General features: G+C 38.5%; 1 protein-coding gene across 3 annotated transcripts in view; it reads left to right on the top strand.

The window, feature by feature from the left end:
• Positions 1 to 20,159, top strand: part of KIAA0319 (KIAA0319 ortholog) — a 33,476-nt gene extending 13,317 nt beyond the window's left edge. For all 3 annotated transcript variants that reach the window (XM_039325433.1, XM_039325436.1, XM_039325434.1), the window contains exons 6-20: positions 1,702 to 1,789; positions 3,567 to 3,659; positions 4,451 to 4,583; positions 5,285 to 5,513; positions 6,582 to 6,705; positions 8,787 to 8,919; positions 11,347 to 11,495; positions 11,801 to 11,952; positions 12,873 to 13,011; positions 13,681 to 13,840; positions 14,529 to 14,671; positions 14,799 to 14,921; positions 15,334 to 15,424; positions 16,436 to 16,527; positions 17,262 to 20,159. In XM_039325433.1, coding sequence (XP_039181367.1) covers positions 1,702 to 1,789; positions 3,567 to 3,659; positions 4,451 to 4,583; positions 5,285 to 5,513; positions 6,582 to 6,705; positions 8,787 to 8,919; positions 11,347 to 11,495; positions 11,801 to 11,952; positions 12,873 to 13,011; positions 13,681 to 13,840; positions 14,529 to 14,671; positions 14,799 to 14,921; positions 15,334 to 15,424; positions 16,436 to 16,527; positions 17,262 to 17,440 — 2,028 coding nt within the window. In that variant the 3' untranslated portion in view covers positions 17,441 to 20,159. The remainder of the gene's footprint in view (positions 1 to 1,701; positions 1,790 to 3,566; positions 3,660 to 4,450; positions 4,584 to 5,284; positions 5,514 to 6,581; positions 6,706 to 8,786; positions 8,920 to 11,346; positions 11,496 to 11,800; positions 11,953 to 12,872; positions 13,012 to 13,680; positions 13,841 to 14,528; positions 14,672 to 14,798; positions 14,922 to 15,333; positions 15,425 to 16,435; positions 16,528 to 17,261) is intronic.
• Positions 20,160 to 20,289: the final 130 nt, after the last annotated feature.

Below are 20,289 nucleotides of genomic sequence, written 5' to 3'. Positions count from 1 at the left end.
AACCTGCCTCACCTCGCAGCGGCGGCACCAATAGCCCCACAGAAGGCCAAGTGGCTGCTAGCCCACTTCTGCAGCCGCTCACAGCAGGCTACATGGCCGGCTGTAACATAATGCTGCCATGAGGCGGGGAAGGTGGGGTGGGGGGGAACTGCCCCAAGTGCCCCATAAGCGCCCAAACACTTTTCCCCTAAATGGAGATCTGACGGAGCCTGGAAGCACCGTCTGCTTGCGATTGGGCTGCTTTGAAACGGAGCAATTAGCTCCATCTCCAAGTGCCCCATTTGCAAGCAAATGGAGCTTCCAGTGTCCATCAGATCTCCATTCGGGGGAAAAGTGCTTGGACACCTATGGGGTGCTTAGGAACTGAGTGAATCGCTTCATTCCCAAGCACTCTATAGGCGCCCAAACACTTCCCCCTGCCTCTGCCTCGGCGCACGGACTTACTTGGTCTGTGCCAAGAGGCCAGCAGGCTGTGGCTATTGCTGGACACTGTCAGCCCCCATGCACTCACCACCGTTTGTGCTGGCCAAACCCACTCCTGGGCTTATTTTTGGAGTAGGCCTTATATTAATCCCACCCTTAAAAAACCAAGTTAGGCCTTATTTTCAGATGGGTCTTATTTTCAGGGAAATACACGTAATAATCAAAGTGTTTAAAAAGCGAAAGGCATAACCTACTGCCCATCTGAAAAATAAATTCCTGTGCCGAGGTGGCGCAGCAGTTAGAGTGCAGTACTGCAGGCCACTTTAGCTGACTGTGTTCAGCAGATCAGCGGTTCAAATCTCACCGGCTCAAGGTTGACTCAGCCTTCCATCCTTCCGAGGTAGGTAAAATGAGGACCCAGATTGTTGGGGGCAATGTAAATATATATATATATATATATATACATACATTGCTTACTGGTGTACACCACTTAGAGAGTGCTTGCATTTAAAAGTGGTATATAAGTCTCATAAATAAATAAATAAATAAATAAATAAATGACTGCTTTTTCAACAATGACATGGTTTTAACCCCACCGCCCAGGTTATGGACGACTCACCTGGCTACTTTGGAGTGCCACTCCAGAATCTCTTTGCAGATCACTGCTGTATTGAGGATCTTATCGGGGTGATTCTGGGACGTACCCTAACCCAGGAAAGTCATATGAACTGACAGAATTCAGTTCCTTGTTTATAAATTGAAAGAGCTTCATGCCAGAAAGAGCTTCCCAGACTGGTCAATTGGCCATATTCACTGGGAAGCCAATTTCAATTAGCTTTCTGTTTATGACTATGACAAGCCAATTGTCTTAGCAGAACTTACATTGAGAAGGTGAAAGTCTGTCATGTCAAACATGCTTCCAGATCTTGACATGGTATTGGTACCGGTAGGTTTGTAAATAGATTACAGTTTTGTTGACAGACCTGCCCATACTTCCTTAAATTGTTTTCTTCCTAAATAATTTGCTGGTCATTCTGGGTAATAGTCCAGGTCTAAAGCAGTCTTCTCCATCAATACTGATTGGGAATACAGATGTGCCAGCCTCCACACTTCTGAAAAACAATTAGGCAGGCAAGGCTGTGCTAGGCATATGCTTATTATTCTGGATTTGATATGAGTAGACTCACCCATCTTGGAGTGATTTGAACTATGCCCTTCAGATGCCCTACCTTTATTCAAAATTAATGCACCCATACCAACACACTGTTTCTCTACCAGCTGCCAGAAGGTGCCTATGTCTTCAGAGTGACTGTTTCTGCTGAAAATGCATTTGGAGAAGGATTTCTAAATGTTTCTGTCCAACCAGGTAAAACTGCTTTCCAGACAGTTCACTTAATTTCTACTTTGGTGGATCTATATTAAATTCACTGTTGATACTTTATTATTCCCAAATGTTTTCACGTAAGGAATAACAGTGAAAAGTTCCCACCTCGTCCCTTTCCTTGTTTCTTTTTAAGGTAGAAGAAGGTTTTCTTGTGAATTCTTCCTGGTAATTTGTTATTTAAAAGATGGAAGGCAATTCTCCAGGTGACCATTTAAAGAAATTTTGCCTGCTTTAAACCTTCTTCTTCTACTTTATAGCAAGGGTCCCCAACCCCCAGGCCCAGCCCATTATTGGGTTGTAGTTTATTTGGAACCAGGCTGCACAAGTGGCTGTGCACAGCTGTGTGTGTGTGCTGTGCACAGCTTGACTTGTGCAACTGACGGGCCGGTACCCCTCTCACCCCCCCCCGCCAGGCCGCCAAGCCATAATGGTTTTGGGGACTGCTGCTCTATAGTACTTCCTAATTTTGAACCTAAAGGAAGAATAAAATCAAGTTGCCAAGGATACAGTTTATTTCTAGCTGAATGTAAATGCAGTCCTCAACTTATGGCCACAATTGAGCCCACAATTTCTGTTGCTAAGCAAGACAGTTATTAAATGATTTTTGTCCAATTTTATGATTTTTCTTGCCACAGTTGTTAAGTGAATCACTGCAGTTGTTAAGTTAGTAATGTGATTAAGTGAATGTGGCTTCTCCATTGGCTTTGCTTGTTAAAAATTCATAAAAGGTGGGTCACCTGTCCCCGGGACACTGCAACTGTCATAAATACATGTCAGTTGCCAAGCATCTGAATTTTGATCCCATGATCAATGGGGATGCTGCAGTGGGCCAAAATGTGTAACATGATCATAAGTCACTTTTTCCAGTGCTGTTGTAACTTAGAATATCACTAAATGAATGGTTGAAAGTTGAGGTCTGCCTGTACTTGCAGCCTAAGTTAAACACCAGGCATAGCCAATATGTTTGAATTGGTAATATAATTTTTTCCCCTGCATGTATTCCTCTGCCTCATCATTTTTTGGCATTTGTAACAATCCTAGATAGGACATATAAAATAATCTTGGATTTACAGGTATCTACACACACACACACACACACACACACACACAGGCCAATGTTGGATGTAATCCTCCTGGGTTCCTTCCAAAAGTTTCTGCTGAACTATTTTTAATTCAGAAGAGAAGGGAAATATGTGGGGAACAACTACTGTATATTAAGTTGAACGCTTTCCAAATAGAAAGGCAAGGTAAAATAACTTCAATAATAATCACAACAATACAGGTGTGTTTAAATTGATTTAATTAAATGAACAAATTAACATTTTAAGGATGTAGGCTTCTTTTTGAAATGCAATTTCTAGCACACTAGTTGAAAGATACTGATCGTTCTCGGCCTCCTGAAGTTGGGCAGGATTATTGTAGAGTTTGTTCACCTAAGGATATTGAAGCAGAATGATTGATTGAGCCACTGTTTACCATTAGGATAATCCAGCATCACAAATTCCAGACATGATACAATTTCCTTCATTTGGACCAAGTGTGGTCTTTGTTTTTTTTTTTCAAATAGCAATTTGCAGTGATCTTTTTTAAAAATAAATAAATATGATATTGGTCAAAATCTACTTATTTCTCATGATAAGAATTTAATATTTTCAACGGTCAAGAGGTGGTTTCAGATTTTTTAACAAGCATGGGTTTGAAAGGCATGCAGTGCATTTATTTAATTATACGAGGTATTCTGGTTCTTATCTTTATCCAGCAATCCGAATAAATCACCCTCCTATTGCTATTGTCTCTCCCAAAGTCCAGGAGATTTCTTATCCTACAACTTCTGCTTTCATTGATGGAAATCGTAAGTACCATTGTTGTTTTGCATTATAATATAGGGATGTGGAAATTAGTCTTAATCTGAGCCATTACGGCATGGAATATTCCATTCCTTTCCATTATTAGCTAATTATAAACATTTTTTCCACACTTACGGTAGATAGATAAATGGATTGATAAAGATTGCAGTTTACCCTAATTGCCATAATGCATGTTATTTCTTCACAAAGACACTCTTCTTCTAATGCACGGGTGTCAAACTTGATTGCATCACGTGACATATAGTGACATATCGTGATATTTTTTTGCCTTTGCTGAGCCGGGATGGGCGTGGCCTGTGTGTGATGCATCCGGCCCATGGGCTGCCAGTTTAACACCCCTATTCTAATACAACTTTTTCCAATTTACTATTAAATGTAATTTTCCAAACTCTGTCCTTTTTATAAACAGTCTGTCATGAGATAGATATTGGCATAGTCTGTGAGTTGCTGGCATGTTAGTGATGTAGAAAACTGGTAATTCTGGTAGAGAACCAATATAATTAGTCATTGAGGGGAGGGGATTTCTAAATCATGGAAATACAGAAACCATGATTAAAAAGTTCTCTCTGGATGGCTTTGGACCTGGTGCTATTTCTCAGCCCAAACTACTTCACAAGGTTGCTCTTGTTATGAAGAAAAATTGGGGAGAAAGTACTTTTTATGAATCTAGCACATGAACAGATTAAAAAAAAAAATCATAGCATAGTGTATTAATAAGTACTTACTGAGATATTTGCTTATTGACCTACGGCTCTGATATTTTCCTCAAACACAGAAAGTGTAGATGATATTAAAATTGTGAGTTACCACTGGGAAGAAATTGAGGGTCCCTTGTGGGAAAAGAAGGCATCAGCTGATACACCTCTTTTATACCTTTCTAATCTTATTCCTGGCAATTATACTTTCAGGTGAGTGATTCTAATTATTGCTTTCCCAACAAAATACAAACTAAGCCAAGGAATCCTTACTTCTGCGTTTAGAGAAATTACTCAAATTGTTTATATTTAGGGTTAGATCCAGATTGGCCTTTCCATCAGTGAAAGAGTTCCTTCTATTCATGGAAAGCAAAAGGATTGAGTAGAAGATCATTAGTGGAGACATTTTTATGATTTTTCATTCTTCTCTCAGACTGCTCTAGAAGAAATTCTTTGGAATAAAACCAAGTGAGTAAGGTTGGAGTTTACTTCCTTAGCCTTATTCAATTCTGGTGTAGTTTGAATCTCTGACTTTATAGCTTCAGAGGCAGGTTGAGAGAACTAGCATTTGTCTTTTCTCAGATGTGTCTGAGATTTTACCATAAAATAAATACAAAAGCTTAATTTCTTATTCTTGTAATTGTGGTTATGAACATAATATTGTGTCAATATATATTTTGATTCAAATGTATTAGATCAGAAGGAGATGTAGTAGGCTCAGCTGAAATTGGTCAAAGGACCAGATCACATCCAGCAGTCAAAACTGAATATCATGCAGTACCATGAATTTGATCGAATTTTCTCCCAGTTAAATATGCATGGAATTATAGCTTGCATACATAGCTTGGAGATGTGATTAGGATAATGGCACACTTTTTCTTCACATATTATTTTTTTTTGTTTTTGTTGTTCAGGCTAATTGTCACTGATTCTGATGGAGCAGTTAACTCCACAATAGCTTCCTTGAGAGTCAACAAACTGTTGGATTCTCCTCCTGTTGCCAATGCTGGACCAGATCAGGAAATTAGTTTGCCTCAAAATTCAGTCACATTAAATGGAAACCAGAGTAAGGATGATCAAAAAATTGTCAGCTATGAGTGGTCCCTGAGTCCCAAAAGTAAAAGCACAGTGGTAGCCATGCAGGTAACTGAAGGACATCTTGCTTTATGCCATACTGTTTGTGTTATATCTGAAACTAGTTTGAAAAGGAATTTGTGGTGCTTCTGAAAACAAGCCAAAAGCCCTGAAATTGATTGAGATGCTTGCATTGGTGCCTGGTCCTATGTTGACTATCTAAATACATTTTAACTTTTAAGTTTTACAAAGGAGATTCCTTCTGATTTGTAGAACTTGAAGTTTTGTGAAAATGTGAATTAAAAACAGGGTATTACCTAAAAGCATAGAATAATTAGTCTTGCTGAAGCTAAGCAAGTTTGGGTCTGAACAATGTTTGGATAGGAGCTTCCCTGGAAAACCCACATATATTGCCTTGAGATACATAACAGAAGAAATATAGAATATTCTATATTCTATAGAATAAATATAGAATATAGATGAACTAAGTCTGTAAAAGAAATAAGGATGTAATTAAACTTGCCTGCATTTCCAATTCCTTTGGGTAGGGCTGCATATGTATCCTTTGGGTATTACCGGTAGTTCCTGAGTGGCATTACATGACTTACGAGTGCATTACCAGCCACGAAAGGTTAAGTTGTATTAACATGGCAGAGAATGTTATAACTCTTCTACTTGAGTAAGGCTAATGGACATGCCTTAACCATAAATTGCCAGTCAAGTATTAAGCAGCAAATTGCACAGAGCACTCTAAAATTTATTTGACTATTATACGTGAAACATGTTGTGCTTTTAGTTTTGATGCCCATTTTAATTTATTTGAAAGGTAACTGTGTTATAAGTTATAAGAGTGTGTTGGGTTTCATGCATAGTAAGCCATAATTGATTGGACAAAGCATAATGTGCTGTATTCAGTCAACCTTCCAAATCATAAATCCTACTTTATAAAACACAATGACTGTATTCTTACACTATCCTAGGCCAGAATTAAACAAGCCACAGGATGGTTAATGCAACGTGTACACTCTGTATCAGTACTTACATGGAGATCAACAGCAAATATTTCACATGGAAGAGCACACATATTGCACTTTTTCCCCCTCACCTCTAATTTGTGTTCTCTGTGTGATTTTCTAGGGTGTAAGGAGTCCATATCTTCAACTGTCTTCAATGCAAGAGGGAGAATATAAGTTCCAGCTGACAGTAACGGATTTGGCAAATCAGAAGTCAACAGCTGAAGTCACAGTAACAGTCTGGCCTGGTAGGGCATCATATAGCTGCCTGACATAGTAGAACATCTGGGCTCGTGAGCTGATGCATCTGACTTTGATGTTAAAAGTAGGAGAGAACAGTGGCCTGCTTTGCAGTGTCCATTATAGGTACCTGCACTGAATAGAAATTGGACCATGGGAATGGAACGCATATAGCAAGTCTCCTATATGGGAGCAATATAACTGCCTTGTGGGAGAAACCCTGAAAAAATATGGCTTGGAAGGATGGAGTCAGGCACAGGACTCTTGAATTAGAAGGGCCGCTCCCTCCACTGCTCTGGATAAAAAACCCAGCAGTGTAGGAAAATTAAATCAAGTCTTTATTTCAGCCATAAAGCAGCATAGGGTAAGAGAATCATGAATGGAATTGGGGAAGAGATCACTGTTGTCGCTTCTGCTATCTTCTTCCATAATTGAAGGGGGTAGAAATCATTTTCAAGGTGAGGAGGTGATTCCTTACTTTCTTTGTTTATTTCTTAATATTCAGCTTCTTCAATTTGCTTACATCTTTCCTGCCAATCTCTCTCTATAAGGAGATGTTTCTTTTATGTTGGAATGTTTACATTGTCTATAAGCAGGTTGGTTAAGAAATGAGCTAGACATATAAAAATAGACATGAAACCAGAATTGCTTATTGAGCAATCTATGTACCATTTTTTTAAAAAGAAACACGCACGTCAACCTTCACCAATCTCCGGCTGCCCAGATAGATTGGATTTACAAACCTTCATGGCTATGCTGGTTAGGGATGCTGGGAATTGCGGCATAGCATACGTTGGGGAAAGATGGTTATCCTTCAATATATTGTTCTCATTTGAATGTTCCCACAGGCACACAAATAATAAAGCAACAGAAGTAGAAATTAAAAGAAAGGAATTGTAAGTATTCCCAGAAGTGGTCACCCTAATTTTAAAGATCCTCTCCTCAGTTAATGCCTCTGAAGGCAGAGACAGCTTGGGGAAGGAAGATGACCTTGATACATTTCCTCTTCAACATCCCCAGATAGATTTGTACTCTATATATACCCCATCTTCTCAGGAACTCGTGCAGGAACTGATTTCAGCAGACGGCATGTCTAGAGGTCCAGAATAAGATATTTTAATTGTATGTTCAAGTTCTTGAGTTTTAGCTACGGTACATAACCTGCTTGCAAAGCAGCCTAAGTACTGCTGTTATGCAGGTATTTTGATGGCCACAGTTAAGAAGGGATCTGATTGGGTAGCTATTTCTCTTTTAGTTTTGTCACTGTACAATGGCAGCGGCATGATTTATCACAGTGGAATTTCACATGAAAGATCCTCTGGCACTAGGCAAGGATAGGATGTATACTTGAGCTCCTTATTAGTTTCCATGAAGACATTTGGTTCATCTTCTCTGGTCCTGGCCAAGACCAGAGAGATACCATAGAGGCACTGTTGTGTGGTAGGTTGCACCAGGTCAGTTGCAAGCTATGTACCGTGGAGGCCTACTCTAGAAATACTTGTTAGTGTTTAAAGACACCTGCATCTAACCTGTATGCTTTCTACCTTTAGTTCTATAAATATAGGAAAGCCTATGGGCTGAATCTGTCAGCAAGAATGATTCCCGTCAAGGGTTAAGGTTAAATTACATGGGATCAATTTTCTGGAGTCTATTTTTCCATTGGAATTTTTGTAGAAGTAAAAGAATTTTGTAGAAGAAGGCAATAAGGAAAGAATATAAAAGAATCTAACCATCCTCCCTAATCCTAACCCCAACCCGTAATCCCAACTTCAATCCTAGCCTTGATCTAACCCCAACTCTAACCCTAATCCCAATTCTAACTCTATTCCCCAAATCATAAGCCTAATCCTAACCTAACCCTTACCCCTAACCCTAATCCTAACCCCAATCCTAATCCTAACCCTAGCCCCAAACCTTAAGCCTAATCCTAACCTAACCCTTACCCCTAACTCTAATCCCAAACCTAACCCTTTCTGTTCTCTTTACTGATGTTAAAGTTCCGGTAATTCCTTAAAGAGGAGGAAATAGATCTCATTAATACATATATAGAAAGAACATTTGGATTGTATTGTTTTTGACTTTGTTACAGGGCAAAACAAGCCTCCAGCAGCCATGACTGGCCCTGATAAAATGTTGACCTTTCCTATCCGGAGCACTAATCTCGATGGGAGCATGAGCACTGATGACTTAGGGATTGTTTACTATCACTGGGAGAATATCAGGTATTTTGTATGGCGAGAAGATGTACTCCAAGGCATGGGTGACCCTGGACTGAAAAAGTTTAAGGAAGGAGTGGAAAGCTAAAGTAAACAAATATTTCATGTGGGGTGACACAGAGTGTCCGGGGGAAGGTTACGTAATAGTCAGGATGGCAGCTTTGCCTATGTAATTATAGCCACCACCTTAACTTCGTTGACCCATGTTATAGATGCCTGTATTTAAATCCTGCTGATTGTATGATTTGAATAGGAAATCTTAATCGTTCTTAATCGCCTATTTCTAGTTTGAAACATTATCAATGCTGTTTCCTACAGAATTGTGACCTCTTGGAAAAAATAACGTTTCCAGAGCAGTTCATGGTGAAGTAGGTGCCAAACATGCTACACTTTATATTAATACTTGCCCGTTAACTTGGTTACGTTGACAAAGTCAGGGAAGGTGTCGTAATAGATGTACAGGTAATCCTTGACTTACAACCATTTGTGCAGTGACACGACCATTGCAGCATCCCCACGATTATGTGATTCAAATTTGGACGCTTGCCAACTGACATGCATTTATGATGGTTGCAGTGTCCCAGGTTCCCCTTTTGCTACCTTCTGACAAGCAAAGTCAATGGGGAAACCAGATTCACTTAACAACCCTATTACTAACTTACCAACTGCAGAGATCCACTTAACAACTGTGACAAGAAAGGTCGTAAAATAGGGCAAAACTCACTTCACAACTGTCTTGCTTAGCAAAAGAAATTTTGGGCTCAGTTGTGGTTGTAAGTCAAGGATCACCAGTGTAGTGATTAAGGTACTAGATTAGAAACCAGGAGACTCTGAGTTCTAATCCTGCCTGAGGCAAGAAAGCCACCTGGGTGATTTCGATCCAATCATTCTCTCTCAGTCCAACTCATTTTACAAGGTTATTGTTTGGGGAAAATAGGAAGAGGAAGGCATATTTCTGTGTGCATACTTATCAGCTTGAGTTATTTATAAAGTAATATGAGCAGGCACAGGAATTCTGGGAGTTGAAGTCCACGAGTCATAAAAGAGCCAAGGTTGCCTACCCCTGTCCTAGGATTACAGTTTTTTGATGAATCTCTTAAATAATTAGTTCACCAAGTATTTGTTCAAAATAGTGTTTACAAAGCCATTTTAATTTCCAGAATTCTCTCCTTTTGAACAAAGTTTAGCAAGAGAAGATACGTTCATTACCTTTGCTATGATGACATGTAACTGAACTAGTGGCAAATCATGTAACTAGAATATTTGCAACCTGAATTTGGGTTTGCTTACTTAGAAACACGTTGAGGCTTCCTCCCTTATAATTAATGCTGGGATTATTGACTCAAACTCAACTTTTCCTGTTTAGCCATTTTGAGAATGACTGTGATGAATTAAGTTTGCCTCTTGAAGAATCAGAGCACTGGATGCCATTGTTGTTGAGATTTGCTCCATGTAGTTATTCATTTAATAAATAACTACATGGAGCAAATTTAATGCATGTACACCCATCTTAAAACAAACCTCTGGGCAGCTCACAGCAGTAATAAAACTACAAACCATAAAACTCTAAAATCATACAAACAAAACTAAAACCAAGGACTAAAATACTTGACACTTCAGTCATCTGGGATGCCCCAGCAGCTTGCAATAATTTTTTAATAGTTGTTTATTTGCTAAGTCACATCTGACTCTTCATGATCCTATGCCAGGATCCCTGTCCTCCATTGTTTCCCAGAGTTTGCCCAAATTCATACAATAACAGAGTTGGAAGGGACTTCAGAGGTCTTCTAGCTCAAGCAGGAGACCCTTACAGAATCATAGAATAAGAGACCCTATTACCATTTCAGACAAATGGTTGCCCTATGTATTGTTCCAATTAGTAATTAATATATTACAGTAATCATGGCCAGTAGGAACTTTTCCTTTTCTGCCCGTTTGCTGCCAGCCAGGACCTCTGTCCCCCTGCTTTATAAGGGGGGGGTCTAACTCCTGCCCCCCGGCCAGCCCAACTATTTCCTGCCCTCTCCCGTCACCATTCCCACGGCCGCGGTGTCCACTCAGCAACTTCCTTCAAGGTGACCGGACTCTCCAACATCCCATCATGTGCTCCCCTTAGCAACCGGCCCCTCACAACGCCTAGCGACCGCCCTCCCCGCCCTCCCCGCCTCCAGGCGACATCGCACTCACGTTCATTCCATCAATGACACTATCCAACCATCTCTTCCTCTGCTGTCCTCTTTTCTCCTTTTGTCTTCAATCTTTCCCAACCTCAGGGACTTTTCCAATGAGTCCTCTCTTCTCATTATGCGGCCAAAGTATTTTAGCTTCGGCTTCCAAAGAACAGTCAGGGTTGATTTCCTTGCTTGCGATAATGCTTTTAAATTTTGAGCTGAAATTGGATCCAGCATTATGGGTTACTTTGTTTTGCCACAGTGGGCCAAGTTCTTTGCATATGGAGAATGCTGATAGCGCAGTGGCAACTGTCTCAGATCTACAGATTGGAACCTATCATTTCAGACTGACAGTCAAAGATGATCAAGGGCTGAGCAGCACTGCCACACTTTCTGTGGTTGTTCGGGAGGGTAAGATTTTCTGTCCCACGTTTTTGAAGACATTTCCCGACTATATGTTTCTATTTTTCTCCTATATTTTAGATATTCAGGGCTTCCATTTTAATCTTTCCAGTCCTGATCCAATTGTCTAACCATGGATAAGCAATTTGGGGCTTGCTAAATGGTTGGGGCTGTTTTGATCCATCACTTCAGCATTTAAATTCAATTATCTGGCATTCTTAGAATCTTCTTAATACAAGCTTTACCTTTGGGCTATGTCTGTATTATCATCCTCTTTTCTTGTTTGAACAAATTTTTCCCTTTGTTGTATTTAGGCAGCAACTCTCCACCAAAGGCCCTTGCAGGGGGCAAACATATCCTTATCCTCCCCAATAACTCTATTGCTTTGGATGGGTCCCACTCTGTCGATGACCAAGGAATTGTATCTTATCTTTGGATCCGGGATGGTCAGAGTCCAGCAGCTGGAGTAAGTATTTAAAGTATCTAATTGGACCAAATGGAATATTTTTCTGTGTTTATTTTTATCAGGCTATCTGTTTACTGCTTATAGACGCTAATATGAGCCATCAAATTGAGAATTTAACTAAATTGGGATGGAACAGCTTCAGGCAAATCAGCTGGAGATGCTTCTGTTTTGAAAACAGGAGTAAAGACAAGATTCATGGTTTTGAGGGTGCATACTTCATGGTGTACCTGTTAGCCAGTACAGGTAGTCTTTGACTTACCAGCACAATTGAGCCTAAAATTTCTGTTACTAAGTAAGACAGTTGTTAAGTGAGTTTTTGCCCCACTTTATGATCTTTCTTGCCACAGTTGTTAAACGAAGCACCGCAGTTGTACATGACCTCAGGACACTGCAACTGCCATAAATATGAGCCAGTTGTCAAGCATCTGAATTTAGATCATGTTACCGTGGGGATGCTGCAATGGTTGTAAGTCTGAAGAACAGCCCTAAGTCACTATTTCAGTGTCACTGTAATTTCAAACGGTCACTAAATGAACTGTTGTAAGTCGAGGACTACCACTAGGTCCTAGACCAATTTTATGACATTCAGGCTGGCTGTCACTGCCAGTTGCAGAGAGAGAGAGAGAGGGAGGGAGGGAGGGAGAGAGAGAGAGAGAGAGAGAGAGAGAGAGAGAGAGAGAGAGAGAGAGAGAGAGAGACTTGTGGGACTTTATGCCTAGCATGTCCTAGTAACTCAGTTAACTGGGGGCACAGTGAATCTTGGTTGGTGTGAATCTGAATGTGGGTGAGGATAACTGCTGTTTGATCAGGCAACAAGCTTTTGAGAGATGGGCCTGGGAACAGAGACATCAAATAATTGGCTTCAGAGAAGAATATATTTGAAAGTGGTCTTTTGAGTGCCAATTTCTTTGCTTTTGCAGGATGCAATTCTTGGCTCCAACCGTGAGGCTGTCCTACAGCTAACTAATCTTGTAGAGGGGAACTACATGTTTCACTTGAAAGTCACTGATGCCAAAGGAGAGTCAGATATTGACACGGCTATTGTGGAAGTATGGCCTGGTAAGCTGTTTTCTAAGACATTTATATAGCCTAAGCTATTTTTCCCAAAGGTGTTTTTTCCCAAGGCAGCAGGACTTTCTTGTTTTTCTTTGAAGACGTTTCAGTTCCAATCCAAGAAGCTTCAGAGCTGAAGAAGCTTCTTGGCTGAGAAGAAGCTCTTCAAAGAAAAAGAAGAAAACCTCATTGCCTCAGGAAAGAAGCACCTTTGGGATAACTATAAGCTGGAAGACTGAGAATCTCCATAGACACCTAAGCTATTTTATTGCATTATTCCCAAATTCCTTTTCTTTGGTAAAATAGTTGAAGATCTTTCCAATCCAGATGATCAGGTCTTGGGTCTGATTTTCTTTTGATGCAGAGGTTTTAGGGTAGCTTTTCAAACTTTCCATTTCAGTTCATAGCACATGCTTAAAGTAAATCAGAAGCATCATCCAGTCAGATGCTTTGAACTTTTGTTGACTTATGAGCATTTCAACAGTATGGAAGTATTTGCCATCTTCAAGTTATTTTTTTTTTTAATTTCCTAGCTTGAAACCTTGGAATTTCCTGGCATTTTCTCATTTAAGTATCCAACTAAGGTTAGCTTGGTGTTACCTCCAAATGTTACTGTCATGTAGTTAGGCATTATGTGACAGGCTCTCAGGAAAAGCTTTTTTTTTTCATTTACAGACCCAAAGAAAAATGGGCTTGTGGAATTGATCTTGCAAGTTGAAATTGGTCAACTAACTGAACAACAGAAAGATACCCTCATACAACAGCTAGCAGTGCTCCTGGATGTCTTACAAACAGACATTAATATCCGGAAAATACATGCTTATTCTGATATCAGGTACAAGGAGATAGGAAAAAAATAGTTTTTAGACACACCCATACACACACACACACACACACACAGAGAGAGAGAGAGAGAGAGAGAGAAATTATTATTATTTTGTACACATCTACTTGGATATTAGTCCCATTGAACTTATTCATAGTAGACATTAAGATTGGGCATTAAACCTTAATTAATTATTCATATACAAATAATTTTATATATAATTTTATATATAAATAAAATCCTGTGGTTCTGAAACTTTATACTTTGCAATGTCTCATTTTTCATATTTTATTTCATGGGACAGAAACTTCGCAACTTTACCAGCAGCCATTGTAGGAGATGACTAGACTGAGCTTGAGGGAGTGGTCAGATGTGTCATCAGTCATGAGTCCCTTTGCCCCCACAAGAGATCTGAGTCCAGCCCATCTTGAATCCTTATTTACGGCCAATTTCCTTTGGCCATTGGTAATTCAGATTCTTGTAGAGAGCTTAAGCTTGCAATAAAACTTGATACCCATTTGAACAGCCTAGATCTCCTGATTGCCCTAGTGCTTGACAGCCAATTATATGTTTACAATTACAGGGTTATTCTAGGAAGAAAGAATCATAATTGGGATAGGTGGTGCTAATCCTAAAGAAAGATTTCTGATTGCTGTAATAAATCTATTGTTGTTTAATCTATGCATCTTCCTTTCAGCACTGCTGTTGTGTTCTATGTTCAGAATGGGCATCCCTACAAAATCATAAAGGCTTCAGATGTTGCCCAAGTGCTGCGTTTGCAACTCTTGAAGGAAAAGCCAAATTTTCTACTTTTTAAAGTGCTTCGTGTTGACACAGCTGGTATGTATTTGAATGCCCTTGTCCAGGGCAGGAAAAAATATATATCAAGGGGTAGTTTTCACTCTTAAAAGTAGCCCAGTGTTAATTTTAACTACGTAAATAATTTCAGTTGCTTTGTGATTTCCAGCTTGCCTCTTAAAATGTTCCGGACATGGAAACTGTGACCCCATCACAAAGCATTGTATTTGCTATCAAATGTGGATGGAAAATTTGATACAGCGATACCTAAGCGATGGGGAGAGCAATTGTGGTGAGTTGGGATAATATGTTTCCCAGTAATAGCCCATGTCTGTTAAGATATTATTTTAATATTGATAATGCACTGTAGAAGAAAGACATGTACTGTGGTAATGAAGTCTATTAAACCAACAATTTGTCAAGGGTAGTATGTGGATTCCTGCCCTTGAATTAGATGACCTCAACCCTCCCAACCCATTTTTCATATTTATATCCCAACATTAGATGCAAGTAAGTCCTGGGATTTGCATCATAGTGACATAATGTGGAGTTCTTTTTGGTGGATGGGCAGCTATAATGTATTTGTTTAATAAATGAAATGCATTTTATACGTGCCCTGCCTTGCCTCTCCTTGTAGATTAGGTAGACCCTACCTAAATAGGTCCTTTGATTCTAACTTCAAATGTTCCAATTTTGTCTTCTAGAATGGAGTATACTCTACGTATCAGCATCCGCTTTCCTCGTAATTGCATTGGTGGTAGGGTTAATTTGGCTTTGCATCTGCTGTTGCAAAAGGTAATAGTCCTCTATTCAGTTTAAACCAGGGATGAGGAAAGTCAAAGTATTGTTGTTGTTGTTTTTTTAAAAAATAAACATTAGTAGCTGCCAGTGTGATAAAATGTCATGCAAATGGTGGCCCTGATTTTCTGTTGTTGTTTTTTTTTGTAGTAAATAGTATCTCAAGTAGCACTAAATCTATCCAAAGCTTACAGCAGTTTGAGACTGGTGTGAAATTAACATTGTTATGTCTGATAATTTGCTACTGATTTGTAGGAATGTAATGATGACAAGCTTTGGGGCCACTTCCCCCCCCCCTAAAAATTGCAAGTTTAGACTGTAGGTTACTCATCTTTGGTTTGTGATGCTCACTAGCATACGTTAGACGGTCATATTTAATTATAAAGATGTTTTAAAAGGACAGAACTACTTGCTCTTAATAATTCCATGGATTTGGAAAGTTAATGAAGTTATTAAACAGATGTGCTGTTTAATACTCCCAGAATTCCTAGGCATCCTGGCCAGTTAGTTCCATCATATCTTGAAGAATCTGATGAGACAATTTAAAAATAAGCTCTCCCCCTATATTTGTGATTACTCATAACACAGTAGAATGGGCAAAATGTGTAATAAGCTGTCTAGCTGGATAACATATTACATGAAGCTATAGTATGATTTACCTAAGCTTTTAAATGTAAAACACTATTATCAACCATGCTTTATAAATACATTGCCTGCTTTCATAAAGAGCCACAGCCAATTAAACTAGTTTTATGTCTGTGAACAGGGTGAACCCAATCCTTTTGGGCTGTGACTATCCAAAGTGCCTTTAACTACACTCAAGACATCCATATAGACTTGGTAATTTGTAAATGGGCATAGGATTATACTGGGTATGGTCACACCTGTAGGGCAGCTGCACTTGCCAAAAGACATGAATAGCAGTTTATGAATGAGGCTTGTGGGTAAAGGTATGCATCGTTAGGAAGTTGGTTTCCAAGAACCTAATTAATACTCTTTAATTCATAGCCAAAAGAGGACCAAAATAAGAAAGAAAATGAAATATACAATTTTGGACAACATAGATGATCAGGAAAGAATGGAGCTCAGGCCCAAATACGGTATGACATTCCTTTATTATTTCTTTCATTCTAAACTGAATGAATGGATTATGATTTTACAGTTGAGGGGAGATTTGCCTCTGATGGAACAAGCTGGTAATAAAACTTCATACCATAACAAATTAGTAATATTATAAAACTATAAAGATCTTTAGCATTGTTCACAGATAATCACTGTGAAAAAAAACACTGATTTTATAAATTTATTTCAGTCACTTTGAATCTCTTTGCACTGAAGTAGAAATAAGATCAGGGTTTCCCAACCATGGCAACTTTAAGATGCGTGGACTTCAGTTCCCAGAATTCCTCAGCCAACCATGCTGGCTGGGGAACTCTGGGAATTGAAGTCCACACATGTTAAAGTTGCCAAGGTTGGGAAAACTTGAACAAGATGTTTCAATTTAACTGTTCCTACAGTTCCTTTTGACTGTAGTTAATTAATTTTGCCATTAATGCAATGGTTTTATTTTGGGTCAGTCTATGAATTCAACCAACCAATTACAATTAAAATAAAACACGAAAGACTAGTTGAACATTATGTAGTTCAGTGTTTCTCAACCTTGACAATTTTAAGGCATGTGGACTTCAACTCCCAGAATTCCACAGCCAGCAATGCTGGCTGTGGAAGTCCACATGCCTTAAAATTGTCAAGGTTGAGAAACACTGATGTAGTTAGAAGGATTTCCTAAGAGGACCGCAGTGCAACCTAATCCTCATGCTTTCCTTCCACACAGGTATCAAGCACAGAAGTACTGAACATAATTCCAGTTTGATGGTTTCAGAGTCTGAGTTTGAGAGCGACCAAGATACCATATTTAGCAGAGAGAAGGTTGAAAGGGAAAACTCCAAAAACATGATGAATAGTGACATGAAAAATGGGATCTCCTTCAGCTACAGCTCAAAGGATAGATAAATGGATGCACGGCTTTCTTAGGAAAACGGTTACTTCAGGGCAGTGAAGCCTGGACAGCTCTCTATTTTCCTAAAGTACCAAAGAGGCAAACAGACTCATAAATTTCCAGCATGGCAAAGGAGAGGGGAATACCATCGATATTTTGCCTTTTTTTCAAGCAGTCTTTTAAAGCCACGTTGTTTAAAGCCTGTTTATCAGAGATGGCATTTACCTCATGTCTTATGGACTTCTAAAAAATCACTATTAAAATCTCAACCAAGGCTTTTACGTTACAAGATCATAGAGGAAAACCTCCTTATATTAGTCTTCTTAGAACAGAGTGAACTTGTCTGTATAGGAAGCCACTTCTATCAATATGAAAACTTATCAGAGTTATTAAAACTGACATGTAGACAAAACAGTTCTCTTAACTTTCATTTGCTAAATAAATGAGAGTGTATGAGTGTGGGGATGAATAGGGATCAAGTTAAATATCTGCTAAACTCTGCTTTGAGAATATCATGCTGTTAAACATAAATCGTGTTTAGCTTTATGACAGGATGAGTCATAAAACATACAACTACTGATTAGCAGTAATAGTGCAATATAAGGTGAATATATGGAAGGAACATATGTTCAGATATGAATATGTTTTGGAGGGAATAAAAACTGACTCCGTGCAAAACCTTGCTTTTTGCCAATCTGTGTGGGAGTGAGCACAAGGCTTGCTTTTCTTCCTGTTGGATGCAGCAATTGGAAAACTCGTGGCAAGCTATGTGTGGCATAATCCTCTCAACTGTCTCCCATCTTCAGGATCCTCTTCTAGAAAGCTAGATCTAGGATTAAAGATTGCTTTGGCTGTTCAGAAAAATAAGTACCACTTCATACAAGGATCTTTCCAGGATAACTTGGATGAGAGCTGTTACTCAGACCTGCACTTTATTCTACCTAGAGGCTCAGTAAAATTTAGTTGGGATAATAATCTAGTATTTTCCTTAGTGGTTATCATAAAAAAGCTCAAACTTTTAAAATTTTGAATTAGCTGTTGAATAATTTCTTATCGTGTCATCTAAACTAATCTAAATGTGTGTGAAATTATTTTGCAGGACATAAATAGGATGATTATATATGAACCCAATAGTGGATGTATATGCATGTACATTCTGTACATAAATAAGATTACAAATTAGATGTTTTATTGGATATGAACAATGATGAATGGAAAAGAATCTTAAATGCATCTATTGGCCAATAAAACCACACACATCTCAAGCAAAAAAAAAAGGAGATCAAGCTATTTACACAATTAAGTGATCACAGATGTTATGTGTAACCTCAATTTCCTCAAAATCTAGATCAGCTATAGGAGCTTTCACATCTACTAACTTTGTTCAAGTAGAAGGCTTAGGGAAACTATTTTACCATCAACATTTGTTCTAATAAAGTGTGTCGTTTCCCCCCCTCCCAGTTTTTTCTCTGTAGTCTATGAGAACATGACAGAGAAGAAATAGTATTGCAAATCAACTTTGACAATAAATGTAACTGTCCAATTTTTATTACATTAGCAATTCGTTGTTAACCTTCATATCTGGTAAACAATGTAAAAAAAAAGTTGATCATGTAATAAAAAAAAACCTTAATTCAGATGTTCCCTTATATGAATGTAAACATATACTGTATAGTATTTTCCCTGAAATTAAAATATATAATAGATCGTTACAGTATTCATTTGTGCTATAATCAAACAGTTTGAAATGTCTTTCATACCCCTAAATGGCACAATATTTTATTTATGAAATATTCCATTTGCTAATATTATGTATCAAGCATATTTGGCTTCTACTCTTTTTTAAAGAAAGAGTAAGAATGTTACAAATGGTACTTTTGGGAACTGCCAGAACCTGAATTTTTCAAGTTGTTAAGAAAAAAATAACGCACAGTAATGACAGCTGATTTAAAACAAGTACTCTGTATAATTGAACTTCATGCTGTTCAGGAGACTATGCAGAGCGCTTCTGAAACCAAGGGTTGATTCTCAGAAGCAGACGTTATACAGCAGAGGGGTTTAAGGCCCAAGGAGACCTTAACTGCCTCCCCCAAAAACATGGAACAAAAAAGTAATACAACATTTCAATGCAATTTGGACATATAAAGTGCACATTCAGTTTAATGCAGCACTATGTCAGGGCCATCCAAATTTTCCCATCTCATTTAAAAAATAATCAGTATTTATTACAAAGAGAATAATAAACCATTCAAGTTAATTCTGCAGGAACCAAACAATTCATCCATAGAGCACTGACAAGTTTCCTATAGCAGCCCCATGGATCAATTTTTATTTTTTTAAAAATGAGCTTATGAACATGTATCAATGAAATCTAACTATTTATATAGCTACTGGTCCCAAGCAGGGTCTGAATGAATCTATTATGTATATTAATATTTATTGTTATAATTTGGCTTTCTTACACTGTCTCATAAAATCTATAAGGATTCCACTTTTCTGCCAAATCAAGAGTCTCTGAAGACTGTATACATTATAGTTTGGCAGGAATGATTACTGCCCATCAATCTGTGCTTAACCACAGGCTACAAATTGCAAATCAATTCTTAAATAAGCCTAGTCCTATTGATGAATAGGATATTAGAAATGAATATATATCCACCAGGAAACCTATATTTCAGACGATAGCTGAAGAACAACTATTGGTATAAAAACTGGATTTTTACCCAATTAATTAAAAAAAAAAAGTATTAGAAAAAGAGTAAAATTCAAAATTTGGCACAACTATTTAAGATTCCGTCATTTTTATAACCCTCCACATGTGCAGTGCTTTTTTTCTTATAGAACGTCCAGAATGGAGTTCCGC

Source organism: Crotalus tigris, unplaced genomic scaffold, assembly GCF_016545835.1.
Source record: "Crotalus tigris isolate CLP2741 ecotype Arizona unplaced genomic scaffold, ASM1654583v1 scf7180000024337.5909745, whole genome shotgun sequence".
Classification (NCBI taxonomy): domain Eukaryota; kingdom Metazoa; phylum Chordata; class Lepidosauria; order Squamata; family Viperidae; genus Crotalus; species Crotalus tigris.
Note: the sequence above shows the minus strand (reverse complement) of the source record. Positions and strands in the feature narration are given on the sequence as shown.